General features: G+C 40.0%; 2 protein-coding genes across 2 annotated transcripts; both read left to right on the top strand.

Moving 5' to 3' along the window:
• The first annotated feature begins 1,187 nt into the window (after positions 1-1,187).
• Positions 1,188-8,008, top strand: ccdc137 (coiled-coil domain containing 137). Its single transcript, XM_027009143.3, has 6 exons — positions 1,188-1,320; positions 4,430-4,566; positions 6,489-6,711; positions 6,877-6,959; positions 7,049-7,128; positions 7,426-8,008. Exons 1-6 carry the CDS (start codon positions 1,253-1,255, stop codon positions 7,624-7,626), a joined length of 792 nt encoding a protein of 263 aa, XP_026864944.1. The 5' UTR covers positions 1,188-1,252; the 3' UTR covers positions 7,627-8,008.
• A 7,631-nt stretch (positions 8,009-15,639) lies between these two features.
• btbd17b (BTB (POZ) domain containing 17b) lies at positions 15,640-19,677 on the top strand. The gene is made up of 3 exons (XM_027009146.3): positions 15,640-15,851; positions 16,886-17,171; positions 18,055-19,677. Exons 1-3 carry the CDS (start codon positions 15,791-15,793, stop codon positions 19,127-19,129), a joined length of 1,422 nt encoding a protein of 473 aa, XP_026864947.2. The 5' UTR covers positions 15,640-15,790; the 3' UTR covers positions 19,130-19,677.
• The last annotated feature ends 1,466 nt before the right edge of the window (positions 19,678-21,143 follow it).

Consider the following 21,143-nt stretch of genomic DNA (forward strand, 5'->3'; position numbering starts at 1 on the left):
ATGAGGTCAATGGTCAAAGCCCGATCCGTACCTCGAGTACTTTGAGTACTTCGAAGTACAGCTCAACTTGAAATACCTTGCTTCAGGTCTCATGGACAACAAGCATCAAGACTATTTTCTGTCCTGGCTCCAAGATGGTGGAATGAACTCCCACTTGCTGTCCAGACAGCAGAGTCCCTTGCACTCTTCAAACGCAGACTGAAGACCCATCTATTTGCAGAATATCTAAAGGACAACTGACCCTGCTCCCATACTGACTGACTAAATTAGTACTTATTGCAGGGTATTGTTTATTACACTGATGTTGTTTCACAAACTCTAGCACTTATTGTTTATTGCATTTATCATTGTTTAAGATAGACCTTATGTATTTTGCATTTCTAGGTATCAGCATTGATCCCTGTATTTCTACAGTATTCTAGTGCATTGGTATGTTGGACTCTAACCTACTGTACTGTACTAGGATGTATTCTATGAGTGAAAGACAAAGCACTTTTTTAAGTCATTCTGGATAAGAGTGTCTGCTAAATGCCGTAAATGTAAATGTAAATTGTTTTAGTTTAAGACCACTTTTAGACACTAGCAAGCACACCACTAGGTTGTGCAGTTTAACCTCATTGCACTCTGCTAGCATATCAATGGCAAGGTCCAACTTAATTTGTAGGTGGGATGTCAGCAGCATCTCCTCTCTGTCAGTCACATCAGCCATAGAACATGTTGTATCTCAGTGATATGACCTAAAAATGTACTAACCCACAATGATTTTCAACTTTTTTCTTGATTTATACCAGAATAGCACTGTTAGGCTACTGATTATGTTTGTGAATGGTCATAAGGTTTGGGCCTGTCTAATGAGACCTCGCTGCTAGTAACTCAATGAACTCAGACTACATCTGCAGCCCAGAAACAACTATTTCTTTTAACTGATAACTGATAGGGCCTACAATTAGATATTTTACTTGATTTAACTGAAAACAATATGCATTTTCCCCTTTCATTTTAAGGAGATATGTTAAAATTATGATCTTATGATTGCAGTCACGAAAGCCACACAGCTGAACACATTTAGAGTGGTCAGGCCCTTTTTCTTTCTCAATAACTGCCTTTAGACCATTAGGGCCTCGCACAGACAATCAGTAGATGGCAGTATTGTCCTTGTGTCTCTATTCTGACATTTTGTTAGAGTACCTAAAGAAGCGGCATCATGTTTGGCCACATGGGTTTGCGAAGGAAGTGAAAATTAAAGGCAAGCATGGGCAAAAAGACTCAAAATAAAGCCTTCGAATCTTCTGATGCACAGAAGAAGGAAATAATTAAAAGGTAAATCGAAATAATTATAACCCATGAGCAAACATCAGCGGTGGTCCTGTTATCAACAGACCTGTTAGCTAGCTGGCTAGTTTTGCTGTCACGTCGTGCCGTAGATGCGTTTATGCAAAAGACGAGTTTATGTTGCCTTCTACACTTTGACATGTGGGCATAAAGATGTGGAGATTCCTACACCGGGCAACCCAGAATTACTTAAAACGATTTACTAATAACAGCAAGACACTAATACTTGCACAGATACTAAGTGAAAGCGATATTGATATTGTGGTCATTGTTTGCATCAGCCAAGTTAATTAGCTAGCTCTGTCTGTTAATACAGCGGCATGCAGTAAAGAAACCTCTGCCTAAAAGCCTTATTTTAGCTTTGCTTTGTATTTGAATATGCAAAATTGGTTGATGACCGTTAAGCTAGTTAAGAGGTCAAAAGGGGAGTTTGCTTTTACACTAACACTGCACAGAGCACAGCATGCATGCAACTCAAAACACTAGAGAAACTGCAGTAGCAATATAATATCACATGCAAAATGGCTAATACCCGCTCTTCCTTATAGTGGCATAATTTATCAACATTATTATTATTATTTATACTACAATGGTTGTAATAACTTGACACAATGATTATGATAGAATGTATTAAAATACCAGCTATATTTGGACGTTTTGGGAGGGTTAAAGTAAAGTGTATTTCATATTCTTGTGATGAGAGGACTCACCCCAAAATGAACCTAGTTGAACCTGAGTATGTGAGACCCGGACAAACTGGGTGAGCCACCAACTGGTATTGAAACCCAAGTGTGGAGCAGCTAGGGAGCTTGGAAACAACAACAACAACAAAATACAATAAAACCAAAAACACGAGGCTCAACCAGGAGCTTGGACTTGGGGGAACTCCAGGGTGAAAACTCAAGGCAGGGATAGAACTGCCTCTCTTGGCTGACATGCTCAAAAGGACAACAAAAGGAAAACTAAAATGGACAAACGTGGCTTTCCCAACCATGGCAGAACAGGCTAGAAAAAGCAGGGCAGAGGAATCCCATGAGCTAGGAGAACTCTGGGGAGGGTTGCTGGAACCTAAACTTACAGCTCGTACTACAGTTTAATAGTAAATATTCATTGTTTACACTCACTGCAGTTACACAGTTAGACACTACAGCCCAACCGTTGCTGGGCACAATTTGCTAGCCACACTCCGACTTTTTATCAACAATGACACTGACGTGTGAAAACCCCTAAGAGCAGCATTCCAGAATAATACCCACAACCAGGGCATTACCATGTCAGTGTTATGATGAGATGGGCCACAACCCAAAAAATATCCAGATGGCAGTGGGCCTCTTCGGAATATGACCCATGATGAATGGGGTAGAGCACAGAATCACCAAATGTGTATTGTGTCTGTTAGGCTACAGCCTGTAACTTACAGTTTTCACGTATAAAGTAGGTATAACCAATAAAGTGGCCAGAGAGTGTAGCTGTAAGGGAGGTGCTTCTGATAAAGTGGATGGTGAATGTATGAGAGTATATGCATTCACCGAAATGTTTCAGAGTAGGATTACACCAGCTGCTGTGAATGTCTTTAAATCTCCCCATTTCAAGACTGGTGGAAGTTTTCAGAAAGAGCAGTCTATCTTATTTTTATTGCTGTTCTGAGCAGGGCAGTTTTTCATTTTAGTGCAACCTAGTGTGTGAGGCTCTTTCTTCTGTATGTGTCAGAACCAGTCACACACCTGTCATGTGTTTACATAATCGCATACATCATTGTCCAGCAGACATTTTATGTTATAATGCCATTTCCAAGGCTACAAAACGCAGGTAGACTGGGTTAGCATACTACATAAATGAGCATGCAAAATGGGTAGAGTAACCTCAGACTGGCAAACTGGACTGGTGCTCCAATGATGAGGAAATCACACTCTTCAGACATCCAGGAAAGGCTGAGGGCAGGGTCCTGAAAAGGAGAATTCGCCTCATAGTTGAACTAAGGACACGGGAGGAACAATGTGGTTTCCGTGCAGGGAGTGGAAAAGTGGACCAGCTCTTATCAGGCTTTGTGAGGGACCATGGACTATGCCTACCCGGTCTACATGTGCTCTGTGGACTTGGAAATGACAAATGACCGTGTAGCTGCATAAGTTGTGGCAGGTGATGCAGGATTACAGAGTCACAGTTTCAGGCAATTTAGTCTCTGTATAAATGCAGTAAGAGCGGTGTCCATATTTTTTCTGTTAAGTTCGGAGACGTTCATTGTGGGTGATGGGCTCCACCAAGGGCGTGTCTTGTCTCCACTCCTGTTTTGTTTTCATGGATGGTATATAAAAATGAAGCCAAGGATGCAGTGATGTCCAGTAAGGAGGGCTAGAGGTGGCATCTCTGTTATTGGCAGATGTCCTCTTAGCAGCGTCTGTCATGGACCTTCGACACACACTTAAGTATTTTACAGCCATATGTGAGGCGGATAATCAGCACTGAGGTCTAGGTAGCGTCCTGGAAAAGAACAGAATGCTCCCGTCACGTGAGAAGACAAAAACTTGAGGAGTTCAAGTATATTGGGCTTGCGCTCACCTGGTAAAACAGGTAAAGCAAGTAGTTTGGTAGACAGCACCATGGTTATGCCTTCAGTACCCCAGGACCCCACATGCTGTCACACTGCTACATGTAATTGAAAGTGGTGAATTGGAAACTAGTCCTAGGCTGAAACTTTCTGTGTACTAAATAGTCTATTGTCCCCGTCCTCTGATTACGAGACAAGGATAGTGAGTGAAAGAGTGAAATTGCAAGTATAAGCAGTAGAATTGTTATAGGATGTGGAGCTCTGCAATCCTTAGAGCAGAGCTGCTGCTCCTCAAGACTGAAGGCGGTTGGAGGTGGTTTGGGCATCTCGTCTCAGGTGTGGGGACTATACCCCACAGCTGGCCTGGGAGTGTCTGGGTGCCCCTGAGGAGAAGCTGCTGTCTGTCACAGGCAATATCTGGGCTGTTCTACTCAGCCTGTTCCCACCACAAGCCTCCCCAGGGAAGGTGGGACGATGCTGTGTGTTGTGCCTATTTCTACATCTGTTTTTTATTGTTACTGATTGCCTTTTTTATATTTCATTCCTTAGTAAAAAGAAGCTAAAGAAACATGCGAGACCTGGAGCAGAAGAACATCTGGAACATATACCTTTCCGTCTGCGTGAAATTATGAAAAGCAAAGAGAAAATGAAAATGGGATCCAGAAAACTGAAGAGAATGATGAGAGGTATGAAGTGAAGCAGTGCTCAGTGACCTCAATCCTCTTCACTCCATTATCAGAGTCCCTCTAAAAGCACAGCACAGGAGCTTCTTGCATTTCCTGTTTTATTCATTTGAATCCAAATGTCCAAAATAGTGAGTTTAATATCTGGGTACCTGTGGTCATGTGTTTGGGCTTGCCTATTTTAGGTGATTCTATATAAGTGTTGGGACAGAAAATTATAGTAAGGAATGTATTGTTTTCAGTTTACACTTGGTGTGCTAAATATACTAGACTATGCTAAGTACCATTAACATTTACAGCATTTAGCGGACGCTGTTATCCAAATCAACTTAGTTGTAACTGAAGACAACTTGAGCAATTGAGGGTTAAGGTCCTTACTCAGGGGCCCAATGGTGGCAAATTGGTGGTGGTGGAGCTTGAACCAGCAACCTTCTGCTACACTGTATAATACACTGTAATACAGTGTAATACACTGTAGTATACATTAAGTTCAAAAAAGAAGCCAAGTGCAGAACCAAAAGCACTTGTGACAGACAGTGACAGGTGAAAGTGGGAATATTTGACGTGTGCAGGTGAGTGGTGACAACTGGTCCAGCTCAGCAGGTGCCGGCTGTGACCAGGGCGCCATCCCGTGGCCGCACCGTCCAGAACCAGGCGCCTGAGTTTTCCCCTCACATTCCAGGTACCGTGATCCCCTGTCTCACAGTAACTGGAATATAGAATACAACTATATACTATATTGCATAGTACAAATGGTTATCTGATTTTGTGTAAAAAATAAAATAAAAAAAATTCTAAGAGCTCAGGCATTTTTGTATAATGCTTTTATTTAGATTTTTATTACTGTTTAAAATTTTCCAGATCTTTGCTCAATGCCAAATTATTATTTTAAAATTACATTTTAAATATTGTTTGCCGATTAGACATTAGACAGCTGATTAATCAATTAATTATTGTCATAAAAGACATAATCCAGAATAATAAAATCTAAATGCATTAGTCAAATATTTTTAAAACTAATCTCTAGCTACAAACTCTGGGGCATATGGTTCATTACATTCTTACATTGTACTAAGAAAAACCCATTAATGTCAATCTCCCAAAGGCAGATGTTTCGAGGCATCCCCAACAGCTGCTATTAATCTTTGTTAATGTGTTTCAAGTAAGCAGTACTGAGTGAGCTTCACTTGTAAAAGTTAGTAGACATGATCAAATGCATTTAACTGTTTGGTAAAAATACATTTTATATATATATATATATATATATATATATATATATATATATATATATACACACACACACACACACACACACACACACACACACACATACACACAAAATCAGAATGGGAAACTCAGTGATGGGAAACTCAGTGATGCTGAGTATACTGAGGATTCTGGGACTGAGGAAAAACATCCAGTGAAAGGGGATCCTGTGGACGTAACTTGCTGATGAAAGGGGACAGAGGAACATTTCAGGAATCGTTCTGATGAATAGCTGTCCCCAGTCAAGCATGTTGCAGTCCAATACAGCGCTGGTGTTCCAGCTAACTTGTTTGACCACACAACTCGTCATTCCTCAGCACGAATGGCTTTAGCAACAGACAAGCAGTTCGAATGCCACTGCTTTCTAAGAGAAACAAAGACAAGACTCCAGTGGGTAAAAGCGCAATAATTTGCAGTGGAAAAACCTGGTCAGATCAATTCAAAATGTGAAAGCAACATGAATTGATGAGTCATTCTTGTCAGGTGCTTTTCAGGTGTCAACAATTCAGGCTGGTGTGTGCATGCATGCGTGGTGGTGGTGGGGTGGGGTCCAGATGTGCTCACCCCCAAAACCGCTCAGATCGCTCTATTTCTCAGTGATAACTTTATGCACTTCTACTGTAATATTCCTCACATATATTCCTCATTCCTTAATTTAGCTGCAAAGTCCACGCAGGAGGAACCAGCCCATGACCTGGACGATATTCCAGTTCCGCACTTTCGTAGAGGAAAGAAGGAGACTGTGCCAGCTTATCTGCACCGCATGGAGCGAGAAACACAACATGTTCTTTTCCTCACCAAGAACCAGAGAGAGCGACAGCCCGAGCTACAGCTGCAGGAGAACGAAACAAAGTCAAAGCACAAGTCTGAAAAAAAGAAAAAGTTAGTGGCTTAAGGGTCATTTCCCCTTTTTTGTTTATTTACTTCTAATCAGCATTAACTCTTTTGTTCATGATAACATGCTTTTGATCTTGCAAGCTGATGCGTTTCTGCCTGTGCATGCGTACTGCTCTGTATGCATTTTCTCATTGATGTGTTTCTGTTTAGGTTTGACCAAGGGAGATTGCAGCGGCTTCAGAAGAAAAAGCTTGAGAAACGGGAAGAGAGAGCAGAGAAGGAGATGTTTGTAGGCATGTACTTCATTTGATGCTTTCATTTCTGAAATTCGTCTTCAGAATAGGTTATTGTAATTTGATGTTCATTTGACTTCTTCCTGAAGATGAAATACAATTTGGAGAGGTTGCCATGGCACCTCCATCACTCACTACCAAACCAAAGAAGGCCGCAGAGAAATTGCAGGTAAACTAGAACATGCGTCCTCTTTTATGAGAATTGTTTTTGCTTTGTGTCATGTTTACTGTATTTTGTTTAGATAATGGAAAATGTAATGTGACCCTGTAGGAATCCTCATTAAAGTAATGCTTCACCTACCTTAAACTCAAATGCTGGTAATAGTGAATTAAACCTACCAGTTGCAAATGATCATAAAGCATTATCATCCTAACTTGTTATGCATCTTTCATTCTTTATTTTCTTTAGCATCTTGATAGCTTTTAACCACGCATTGCTATATGTGTGCATTGTGAATTCCTCTAGGGGGCATCCACAGGTCTACTTCTGAGTTCTATGCTTGGTCACAGTGTGGTTTCAACATCCAAGCCCTCTATGGCGAGGCAGAGGATGATGGAAGAAGAGCGTGAGAGGGTGGTGCAGGCCTACCGCCACCTGAAGATGCAGAAACAGGAGCAACAGGAGAGGCAGAAGACGGGCTTAAACAGACTACGGCATCCCCAGTGAGCTCCTCAGGAACACTTCAAAATACTCTGCTGCCTGCAAGATACGGCAGAGGAGAGAAGATCATTATCTCTTCATAATGTTCATAATGTTTAAGATGATGGGAGGTCAGTGATCTGTGAAGATAAAGTAACCCACATGCCTGTAGGTTCTGGATTTAAGATGATGCGAAGTCAGTGATGTGTGAAGATAAGCAGCCCACAGGCCTGGAGGCCAGCTGTATGAGCAGAGAAGACTACATGACATACAGGCTTAAATTTTTTTATGGAGAAGAAAATGTGTAAAAATAACAGTAGTAAAAAATAATCCACTCAACTACACAAGTGGAGGTAAATAAACTTTACACTGAAATAAACTCAGAAAGGCTCAGACCTAATAAAAATTATTTTGACAAAACTTGTATTGTGGTACTTGGTGGTGGTATGATGTATACTTATACAAAGTAGTCTAAATGATGCAAATGAAATGTGCCATGGTTACAAAACATATTAAACATGTAAACAGTTTCAAAGGTCAAAATGAAATGTGTAAAAATGGAATTCAGTGCAGTAGGGATAGGGTTCCATTCAAAGGTTTTCATAATTGCAAAACCCAGGCCTGCTAAATCTGTAGTTACCAGGATCAGATACAATGGGGACAATGGCAGATCCTTTACCGTTCACAGCTTTTTTATATACCTTTCTTGAAATCTGACAAATATACATGAGGTTTCAGCTTTGTTCAGTAATGTTCTTAGCTGAAACAACAGTAATAAGATATTGTACTGCTTAAAGAGGACTGTGGGTTAATATGTAGATAATGTTTTTGTCTGCGCTAAAGGGGTTAAAACAAAGTTTTAGTGTCTGTTGTAGGGGGAACCTTACAGTACCATAATCTGTATAATCTAGAGAGTTTGATTATTATGAATCATTATTATGATGGGCAATGGAGCTATCCCAGGCATGTGTTCAGATAGTGGAAACTCGCCACAGAATAATCCCTCCCTAGAACACTCATGGACACAAGTAACTGGAAATGTTTTAAAGTTCTCTCAGAAACTGACATTACATATATCAGCACTGTATTTAACACACTGTTTCACATCTGTTCTATTGTTTCACTGTTTTATTCTCCAAAAAGACTTTGGAGAACAGAAACCTGAGACTCATGCCTGGCAGGTGTCATCTGGATAATACCCAAGATGTTGTCACCCACTATTACCTTCAGTTCCAAAGAGAAAATCTCTCTTAAAAAATCAAGAATGAGTGTACCTTGGTATATAAAGTCTGGGTAATCTGAAATGTTCAGAACTAATATTGGATATGTGGCTTTCTTTAAAAACTGATTGGGCTGCCAATTTAAACATATGGGGTTTTAATTTATCTTACGCCTGGTGGACACTACACAACTTTCAAAATCTCAGCATCATTATATTGCACACAGAACATATTTATCATCTGTGACCTGATGTTTTGTGGATGTAGCAGTATGTACATCACAAGAGCAATCTCTCACCTAGAGAGGTCTCCTAAGAAGTGCACCGAATCCCTAAATCCTACTCTTTAACAAAATCACATACCAGAACTCTACATCATATGCCTGTCAGAATGGAGCCTGAGCAACTGAATATTGGTTATTTCTGCACTCATTTAAACAGCAGCAAGAAAATAGTGAATTAATGAAAATTGTGGATGAAGTATTGGTTAGGGAGGTGGTTTGTTTTGCAGAACGTTTACATTACATGAGTGGTCATCTATGACAGGAAAATTGGCTAAAATTGTGAAGTGTTCACTGGGCATGATTAGTATTAATGATTAGAGACCCTGTCCCATCTATGCTGCTAATTGTCAGTACAATCAGTTTTCTTTTATATACTCCCCAAAATCCCTTGTAAATTCCAAAGGGAAACAATTAGGCCCAGATGTCCTATTGTATCATTGAAACACTACATAGTGTTCAAAGTATAGTTGTAGTGGTTAATGCTAGTCAAGAGAAGTAGACCTTGAAAAACTGGCAGGTGGATAGGAAGCCCTCACAAAATGGCTGCAAGATTGCACTCCAAGTTGACTGGAGTAGATGCTAGCCGAAAGTGTTTAAGAAGAGTTATGTTAACTTACTGCAGAAGTGATTGTATTATAATGCTAAGGGACTCAAGGGTGCATGGTTGGAGGCTGGAAGTGTTACTGAAGAAAATCTGACAGAATTATTGCCCATTTTAAACAACTATTGATGGCCTTAAACCAAAATTTGCAAAAATGTTGAACATGGCAAAGTCTACCTTTGAGAACTACACAACAATTATAAGTGGTTGAGCTATCAATTAAGACAGAATAATGAGAGTAACACAGACTAAACCTCATGTCTCATGTCCAATTAGAGGACAGCCAGTCTCATGCTTTTGAACACTTGAGTATTGGTTCCTGCAGGTAATATTTAAGGGATTTTCTCATGTGATTATCATACTAGGATTGTAATCTGATTTCCTTATGATGACTTTCTATAACTAGCCTATCAAATTCCAAGTTGAATGCATCATTACCAACAAATCAAGGGTGTTGGTTGTTTAAACATAAATATTAATTATTGGCTGAGAACAAAGGTATAAATTATGTCCAGTACATCAAGTCAAGAGGCATTTTGTTATTGCAGCTATATACAGGTATACAGTGAAATGAAATACGGTTCCTCCAGGACCATGATGCAACACAATAGAACATAAGTGTAGACGATAAAAATAAAAACACAAATAATATATAGGGCAACACTAACCAGTACATGTTCCATATTGTGATATTTTAACAGATATGCTTACAGCATACAGCAGCCAGTACCCTAATTTAAGAACACAGAAAACAGTAGTTCAATATTTGTTGTCAGTCACTGGGAGTTGAGCAGTCTGGTGTCATAGGGGAAGAAACTTGTCTGGCTGTGCAAACTCTGGTGAATTATTTTTTAAGCCTCCTCAGGAAGTAAAGTTGCATGCTGGACTTTCTTGGCTCTGGAGCTGGTATTGAGGGTCCAGGCGAGGTTATCTTCTGGGTGGATACTAAGCAACAGTGGTTGTGACGATTTCTCCAGAGGAGCCGTTGATATTGAATGGAGTGTGATTGCCTCACACTTCCCTGAAGCCAACCACCCTCTCTTTTGTTTTTTTTCCACATTCAGAGACAAAGTTGTTGACTTTGCACCCGTCAGTTAGCTGCAGCACCTCCTCTCTGTACACTGACTCCTCATCCCTGCTGAAGATTGTGTCATCAGCAAACTTGATGTGGTTTGATTTGTGGATTTCTGCACTGTCCTGTTAGCCGAGTGAACAACAGTGGACTGAGCAATCAGCCTTGGGGTGCTCCAGTGTGGTACTGCATGGAGATATTGTTCCCGATCCAGACCAACTGAGGTCTCCTGTCAGAAAGCCCAGGGTCTAGTTACAGAGGGAGGCATTCAGGCCCAGTAGTCTCCGATTTTCCTCAGATTCTGAGGAATGATGGTTTTGAATGCTGAACCAAACTCTATAAACAGCATTCTAACATATGTGTTCTTTTTGTCCAGATGGGTAAGGGCCAGATGAAGGGTGGTGGCGATTGCATCATATGTTGAATGGTTGGGATGATGTGAACTGTAGGGGTCCATTGAGGGGGTCAGCTGTGTCTTAATGTGCCTCATGACGAGTCTCTCGAAGCACTTCATGATGGGCATGAGTGTGACAGGGAAGTAGTTGCTGAGGCAGGATACCAAAGACATTTCTAAAATGCCAATTTAACCATAAAGGAGCAAATTTCCAAACTCAACACATACACACAAATTCACCAATAAACTATAGCTATATCTAATATAGGTTACCACAGTTAGCTAGCTACATTTACCACCAAGTAAATTCTCAACGTGTGGAAAACACTATTAGCCAATGGGGGGGGGGGGGGGGGGGGGCAGTGGGGTCACCAGTAATTTTAGCTTGGGAGCCATAGCCCCCCAGCCCACCCTTCCTCTGCTGGCCCTAAGGTGGCGGAGAGGTGGCAGGCCTTATGCCAGAATACAGGTTGGCATACAAATAATTTTTCATTGTACACAGAAGCTGAATTTACCTGCAGAGGAGAAAGATCTAGACTGAAGGTGGTTGCAGTAATAGAGAATCCTGCTCAGACAACAGAGGCCCCACTACCTAATGCTGTTCTGACCTTGTACACCAGCGGTGGTGGAGCATGGAGGTAGGAGAGCAGTTTGGACTGTGTCTGTAGACTTCTAAATACATAGCCATCTTCTCCAATGTACACCTAAACAATGCTGTAGGTGGGGAAAAAGCCTTGTTAATTTGACATGGAAAATGGAAGAACATGGATTCGTTCCATGTCAAATATAACCGTGCTCAGCATGGCAGAACGATTCAGGTAGGATGGCTTAATGAGGTATGTATTCATTTATTCGGTTATTGTTTTTACATTTACCAGTGAGTATATTTTCTTAGCTCAAGTATAGATGGTAATAAACATCTCAAAAACAGTAAAAAGTTTACAAAAAGAAAAACTTTGTGCAGTTATGATGGCTTTTGCCATGGGCTTGGTGACAACACATTCATACAGGAAACCCACATCTTTTCTAAAGCTGGTAAACAAGTATGTTGAGTGGATTTGGATGTGGATTAACATCCCATAGCAGTGTTTTCTCTTGATAGCTGTACTTTTTCATATTCTTTATCCCAAAGTACTGGTGAATATTCAATTCTGTATTGCTGGCAGGTGTGGATTAATCACCTTTCTAGAAGTAGAATCAATGCATCATTGATAGAAACTTTGTATCAGTCCTTTGAATGCAATATCCCTATGTGGCCACTGTGTACTTTAGCTAAACAATACATGCTGTGATGAATCGTGTGGTTTGGCAGCAGTGTACTTACCAATTGCCATTAAAGGCTAATAATGGAACTTGTGTTTAATCAGTGGCCAGAATATAATTAATAATGGTGTCTTGGGCTGTATTAGGGTCATGACCAAGACATGACCACCTAACTGGAATACGTTTTTGACTTTGGGAAACAATACACAGAATGCAACCGTCTTCATAAACACTTTTGGATGTACTAACTCTCGTATATGCAGGTTATTGAATTCCAAGACATTTTTCACCTTGGATGGTTTGTCACCTATACAGCTGTGCCTTAAAGTTGTATAACGTATGCACAGCTTTGTGTGGATTAACTCATATGTGGCAAGTTTGGAATAACTCTTTGTGAAGCCACTCCACAAACGTTATCAAGCCTGTCTACTCATGCAAGAGGATATGCTGTATTGACAGTATAATGGCAAAGGACATGAAGATTACATCAATATAAACTCTTTATGGCAGCAGGCATTACTGTAACTTATGCCTTTACCTTACCCAAGACATCTTAAACATTGATAAATGTTCAGTTTGTGATCCAAAATCACTGTAAAAAGTTTTGTATGTACAGTCATGGCCAAATGTTGAGACTGAAATTTTTCATTTTCACAAAGTTTACTGCCTCAGTTTATTTTATTTATTTATTTTTTTGGATCCTTTTTTCCAAGCATTTTGTATGTTTTGTAACTTTTCATTGACAAATACATCCAGTTTAAGCAAAGACATAATACTTAGAGTTGACCCTTATTTTTTAAGGCAGCTTCTGGGCAAAATCTTGACTGATGGCAACCCATTCTTGCCAAATCAGTGCTTGGAGTTGATCACACATTCTGTTTGTTCAACCTCTTTTTGAGAACTGACCACAGGTTCTCAATGGGATTTAGATCTAGGGAGTTTTATGGCCATGGACCCAAAATGTCAATGTTTTGTTCACCAAGCCACTTGGTTATCACTTTTGTCTTGTGACATGGTGCTTCATCATGCTGGAAAAAGCATTGTTCATTGTTTATCATTCATCATTCCTGGATCGTTGGGAGAAGTTGTTCTTGGAGGATGTTTTGATACTATTCCTTATTCATGGCAGTGTTCTTAGGCAAAACTTTGGGCAAACCCACTCCCTTGGATGAGAAGCAACCCTACACGTGAATGGTCTCAGGATACCTCACTGTTGGCATGACACGACTCATGGTAGTGGTCACCTTTTCTTCTCCAGACAATAATTTGTCCAGATGTCCCAAACAGTCTGAAGGGAGTTTCATCAGAGAAAATAACTTTACCCCAGTCCTCTGTAGTCCAATCTCTATACTTCCTGCAGAATGTCAGTCTGTCCTTGATGTTTTTCTTGGATAAAAGTGGCTTCTTTGCTGCCCTGCTTGACACCAAGCCAGCCTCCAAAAGCCTTCACCTCACTGTGCATGTAGAGGCACTCACACCTGCCTACTGCAATTCCTGAGCAAGCTCTGCACTGGTGGTGACCGATCCCATAGTTGCATCCATTCTAAGAGACAGTCTTGACACTTACTTGACTTTCTTGGGCACCCTGAAGCCTTCTTCATTGCAATTGAACCTCTCTCCTTTAGGTTTTTGATTAAATAAATGATTGATTTAGGTGCAGTGGCTAGAATGCAGTAATTTATGTGATTAAGTTCATTTTCATGGCAATGGCAATTAATTAATTGCAATTCATCTGATCACTCTTCACAATCTAGAATTAATGCAAATTGCCACCATAAAACCTGAAGCAGAAAACTTTGTAAAAACCAAAACTTGTGCTAGTCTCAAAACTTTAGCTATGACTGTGTGTCCAAGCTTCCACTGCCCATGTGCCCAAAATAAGTGTTCAAGCTGCCATAAAATTACTATACTCAAATAGTATCGTAAAAAAACAACAACTTACTATGTGATGTTCAATCACTTAAAAAGTTTTAGGGCAGTCTGACACTTTTTAAAGTTAAAACAGATGTGACAAGCATGCATAGAATTTTCTTCCTATGACTTAATCTGGCTTGTTTATTGTAAATCAAACATATTGATCTTACCATCTTGGGCTGATTATTAGCAGTTCCCTGCCAATACTGTTATTTATACAACAATCATCGTGTGACATTGAAGAACATAGACTAGTTTGTTGGCAAATATATGAGCACATTCATTAAAGACACATTCATTAAAGACATATACTAATGCTATCAGTTATCTGCAGAAATGCCATTCAGATTCCCATGATTGCTATGTAGTCCATATTAGCTTAGGATTGCTTCTAGAAATTAGATGCAGTTGAGCAGGATATGTTTTAAAAACAGTGAAACTACACAATCTGCTTAAAGTGCACATACAAATACAAGGTTTATGATGGGCCTTTTGTTCACTTAAACCTAACCAGGTTATTGTCTGAGGTGTTTCTGAATACACAAGATAAAATGCTTAGAGGTTTCAGCCTTTCTGCCAGTATTCTTTGCTGACAGGTTGACCTAAACACTGCAAATGTATTGCAGAAATTAGGCCTATAGTAGAATTTCTTTACACAGGATGCTTCAGCAAGGTCTGCAAACTGCAGATGAAGGCATGATGCATATGAGCTGTGAACTGTTTAATTCAAACAGAGTCCAAAAGCATACCGAATCATAATTTTACAGTTTGTTTTTAGTAGTTTCTCACTTAGAACTGATTACAGCAATATATATATAGCTCTTAATGTTCACACTGAGTAATCCATTTAATCATTCAATCACTGAACACGTGCAGCATTCTTTTAATTTGGTTTACTTTTTTGGTAGGATATCTCTGCTATCATCTGTATATGTAAAGCAGTAAACCAATAATATGCATTCTAAAATAGATAACATGACTCATGTTATTACTTGTTTTGTATGTCCTAAAAAAGAAAAAAGAAAGAAAGAAACAGAAAATTCTGGTGGTTGTCATTTACAGACAAGATACACCCACACAATTCCAAAATATATCCAGTCTCTTTTGGCTGGCTGGGTGCCACAGATCGATGCATGTAACACTGAGAGAAGGAGAAACTCAAAATCAAAGCTGTTGTCATAGCAACGGCCCAGCCAGATTCCACCAATCAATGGTCCTTGTGAGGCTATGGGAAGGGCCACTGTCCTACATAAGGAGTGTGGGACAAGGAGCCTGGGCACCAAACAAACGCACCCAACACCTGCGCCCTCGACCACATTACATGCACACTAAGAAAAGGAAAAGAAAACTAGGTCAGAAGAAGAAGGAAAGAAAGCCTAACAAATAAGGAGAGGCTAATAACAGCAGTGCCACGTGCCACCCATTTGGATAGAAAATTCCAACAATGATCTGTCCAGCTACCCTGTTTGTGGTGCTTGCTGTCCAGATGGTGTCAGTAGGAGGAGGTAAGACAACAGATTTTCCTGTCTTGTTATTAACTGCCCAGATGGCATGAAAGCTTATGTTGCATCAAAAGCAGTATTAATACAGAACAGTAGGAGTCTTTCTCTTAAGCAACATCAGGTCACTGGATTCTGAATGATTGAATAAGCAGGATGTCTTCTCTGTTCCTTTCTCTGCACTTGTTCTCCCACTCACAGACTTTGGACAGTACATAAATAATGCAAGCTGGAGAACAAGATGAGAAGTGTCCTCAAAATATTTTTCAGCCTCCCTAAAACAGATTGCAGAATGTGCACAAGAATGCTTTGTTTGCAATAATCCATATTATCCTATAAATATTAAATTCAGATAAAATATATGACATGTCCAGCATGAGATAAAGAATGCTCTTTTCAGTCTGCATGAGAAGAAAATGAATATATGAACATATGTTCCCTTATAAGCTTTTTCTCTTTACCCCCAAGAGTTTTGATTGAGTTTGTTTTTTCTTTGTTTGTTTTCTTTCATATATAGCTGCTTGTTGTTGCTCTGGACATCCCCTAGTGGCAGAGGCTGAAATTCATCACCTAATGACTATAGCAGTTATTACACCGAACAGATGACAATTCTGACCTTAGGATTGGTTTGCCAGATATTAATTAATTATAGTCTTTAATGAAACATGTAATGACACAGTTCACAACATTCACAGATACTTACCATCTTCGTATTTGGCTGAAATGGATATCCAGTCTGTATGTGGTTTTTCTGTTAGTTGGTTCTGATGATTTTTCAAACGCAGGACCTTTTATTTTGTATGAGTTGAAATTCTCAGTATATATCTCCATCTCCATTTGACTTAATTGACTTTTACAATTTATCTGTATTGGAAAGGGTCTTTTGATGGTATGTTAATTTTGCCCAAGCTCTTTAACCAACACCCAGGAAAGCAGGGTGTCAATTATACGACAGTATTTTTTCATAATATGCAAGGGTCTTTGCAATGTATAAGCGCATTGCCAAGCAAAACCCATTCCATCTCGCCTCACTTCTGCAGCTGCCCTGAAGTTGGAGGGGTCAGTGGAGAACGGAGCTACTGTTCTGAACCATTCGATGACCCTGGTGCAGCGCCTGGAGACTCTGCTGGCTCAAGGGAATGGCAGCGACGTGATCTTACGTATTGTGACCCTCAGCACGGACGAGGTGAAAGTGATCCAGGCACACTCACTGGTGCTCAGCTTGCAGAGCGACGTATTCACTGAGCTCTTACACACAGCCAACTCCAGCAACCTCGTCGTCAGAGAAAGTGCCGACTCTGCTGCTGTCTTTGATAAGTTCATTAGGTGAGGGAAATATTTCAAAGGTAAAGTGTTAAACACTTGCATGGGGTTTATGTATTAGTTATTAACTTACATACACACTTCTGTGTCAGTATATGGCATACACATACTGTGCAAAACTCCTAAAGTGTTAAAGTGTTGAAAGTACAGTAAAATCTGACACAGAAACTGTAAAATGAATATTAGATCTTACAGTATGTACATAATTTCTTCAACCTTGAAGGCAACTTCACATGCATTAAACATTTGATTGGTGCAGGCTGTATTTCCTTTTAAAAAAAAAAAAACAAGCAACTGCAATAGAACCAATATTTGAAGTATACAGTATATAATAGGCATAGTTCAGCACAACAGCTTGCATCAGGTGTGAATATGCAGGAGAATATTTCTACACATCAGTGTCACTGCAGGGTGGAGCGCAATCTGTCATCCAAAAATATCCCACCAGCAGTGGTCATATTGGAAGGTGATTTTAACACCTTGGGTGCAAAGTGATCATGTTTTTTTTTTTTTTTTTTTTTAAAGCAGTGTGTGACCGTTTTTTTGGACCGTGTTAGCACGTTCGTTGATGTTGCCACCTACTGGACATCTGTGGCCTGCAAACCATGTGGAGCCAATCACGTAACATCAGACAGTGTTAACTGCCTTCCATACTTTAGTGAGAGCCAACTGGGCTCTTGTGGATTCCTAGTCACCAATGACTCTGAAATCACTGGGAATAATATTCTGGTAGTTTGTAGTTTGTGAGGAAATTTTATAAAGAAAAACACTTAATCAATTGACCATGAACCATGATTGGTTTTATGGTGTGTTAACACCTGCATCCAAGCAAGTTACTGTGCTTAAGGTGATTTCTGTACTCTAATGTGACCTCTTTCCTTGGCAGGTACCTGTACTGCGGTGACATCTCTGTGCACCTGGGCCAGGCAATCCCATTACATAGGTTAGCGAGTAAGTACCATGTTTGGTCCCTGCAGCAAGGAGTCACCCGTTATATGACACAGCATTTGTCTAGTGATTCTCCAACTGGACATGTGGTAACCTGGTACCAGTACGCCATGAAGATCGGAGACATGACCCTAAGGAACAGCTGCTTGCAGTACCTCTCCTGGAACCTGTCATCGGTGATCCAGAGTTCAGAGTGGCGCTCCGTCAGTGAGGAGTTGCTGATGTCCTTAATGCAGCGCTCTGACCTGGTGCTCCAAAATGAACTGGAGCTGTATGAAGCTCTGGAGGCATGGATCAGCCACAACCAGCCTGCAGACGCAGTAGCAGAGAATGCCTTGCAGGCTGTGCGCTACAGCATGATATCGCCACAGCACCTCTTCCGCCTGCAGAAACAATCACCGCTAATGCTTAAGTATCGCGAGTCTGTCCGAGACCTTCTCTTCTTGACCTTCCAGTTCCACGCCGCCTCTCCCATTCAGCTGGCCAAGTACTTTACCCTCAACAGCAGCCTCTTCATGCCGCGTAACTACCTGTCGCCAGCCTGGGGCTCGCCGTGGGTGATCAACAACCCCACACGCGACGACCGGAGCTTCAGCTTCCAGACACAGCTGGGCCCCAGCGGTCACGATGCGACAAAACGGGTGACGTGGAACGCCCTTTTCTCCCCACGCTGGCTTCCACTCAGCATGCGCGCCACCTACTCCGACCACGGATCCTTGCAGCCCACGCGCACAGACGGTGGACTGCCACGTGTAATCATCACTCCAGCCAACTCCAGTCCTGACTTTGCTGGCGTGAGCTTCCAGAAGACGGTGATTGTGTTAGCTCGGCAGCAGGGGAAGGTTGTGGTGCGCCACGTTTACAGCTTCCACCAAAGCACAGAGGAGACCGGCAATTTTCTCCTGGATGCCGACCTGCAGCGCCGGGCATCAGAGTACCTTATTGACAGCTCTCTCTACCTACATGTCATAGTCAAGCCCATCTATCATAGCCTTGTAACAACCAGAAAGTAAAGGCTTAAATGGGTTCATTCTCTGATATGAAACTCTTTATCTCTGAGGTCATACAGTTTACATTTTTTAAAACTTATTTTTCCTTTAGCATAATCCTAGCATTAGCAGTGCTGATTTTAATGTTTTTAATGGTATAATGGGTTTCACCCATACATTTAACCTTAAAATACAAACTCATGGTGAAATTCATTCCATATCCCAGAAGCCTACATATATTACTAAATGTTTAGTAGTAAATTATTTGTACCAACCAAAGTCAATTATATGTATAGTATAATATTACATGTATAGTATGGATATTTTTCTGTCATTAACATACTGTTAAGTTAATGATAACCAGCTGCGCTACCATTTTTGTGCTAACCAAAGTTTAATGTATTCTCTGTTTATTTATCTGCAATATAAAGACCTTGAATATAAGATGGTGACAGTGATGATTGAGAATTTATATGCCAAGAAGACCATTGTCTCTGACTTGCTCCTGAAGAAATGCTAGTACCATTCACCCTTAGCTTAGTATTGTTTCAATAAAGAGGTAATGTGAAAAACATGACTTTTGTAATAAAGGTAAAAAGAAATTATGAAACTTCAAAGCCATCTTGAAACTATAATAATATTAAGACCTTCTTTAATAATGATGGCTGTTTTTTGCACCATTAGTCCATGAATGAATGACCTAAGCACTGGTGCTAAGTTGACTGCCTTTAGACAGGCATAAGTCAAGAATGGCTATTGCTAGCAACATAAAAACCAAGCCAGTCATGGCTGTCACTCTGCTGTGCTCCAGGAACTTAAAAAAATGAAAATAAACCTAAGATATCATTTTCATGAACAGTGAAAATAATAAGTTCAGCTACTGTGAATAAGAGGGAACTAGAAGAAAAAAAAAAAAGATTAATTTAAGCATGACTTTGCAAATGTGTTTAATTTATTTATTTAAAGATTCACACAGACTGTTATGTTTGGTGTATCAGTTTGATTTTGAATACGAAATCCTCATTTGAATCTTAGTTTTCACAAGTAATTTAATTGCCATCTGTGGATGAAAGCGTTCTGGCTGCTATAGCACTAACCTGCATTCAGTGCATAAACTGATCTCAAATCACTTTTTGAGATTGACAACATCTGGGATCTTTAAAAGCACACAACGGCTTATATATGCAAAGCTACTAATATATGTATTCTCCAATGGCATGATATTGAACGATATTATCACATGCTATGTAATATTTCTCAGAATCCTTTTAAAACTTCAAAATCGATTACTGTCAGCAAATATACTTTGAATATCTGAGATATATTTATGCTGCAGTTTTTTCATTCTTATATGAGAGTTTCTGGCACAGACAAACTCCAGTTCTATTGCTGCTCCTGATGCCAACTCAATGCCCACAAACCTTCCCTTGGTATGGTAGTGTTACTTCACTGGGAAAAAAAACCACTCCCAAATAACATCAGTTCCTATGGTCAGAAACTGTCTACGAATGAATAGGGTAAAGAGTGCATGAATGTAAATGGACAGCAGATGCTCCTAAGAGCCATAGTGTGCCCAGTGAACAAAAGTGTCCCTAATAAAGTGCATGGAAACTGATACTGATTTGGTTACTAAACATAACCACAAAGTTTTGTGTGTGTGTTGCTAATTCTTTGCCAAGCATAAACCTATTTAATCTCAAAACAGAAAAATGAATTTAATGATAATGAATTGTAATTGCAACATGACGTATATCTTTAATCCTCACATCGAGGAGAATAGATTTCACACAGTGGTGCTGCTACTCCTGTTCTCTATTAATGTCTATAATATGGAGTATACCCATAGCATGACAGCCCTTACAGAAATTAAATTTGAGCCCATTAAATTTATTAACTTTACTTTCGGAGATGTTTTACCTGATCTAAGTGAAAATACAGTTGATTCATTATTGATACTTGTATTCAATTTATATTTTATAACTGTTTTTAATACTAGTCTTAAATCAACTATTTATTGTTATTATTATTATTTGCAGCA

Source organism: Electrophorus electricus, chromosome 3 (genome assembly GCF_041902795.1).
Source record: "Electrophorus electricus isolate QZ-2024a chromosome 3, ASM4190279v1, whole genome shotgun sequence".
Classification (NCBI taxonomy): domain Eukaryota; kingdom Metazoa; phylum Chordata; class Actinopteri; order Gymnotiformes; family Gymnotidae; genus Electrophorus; species Electrophorus electricus.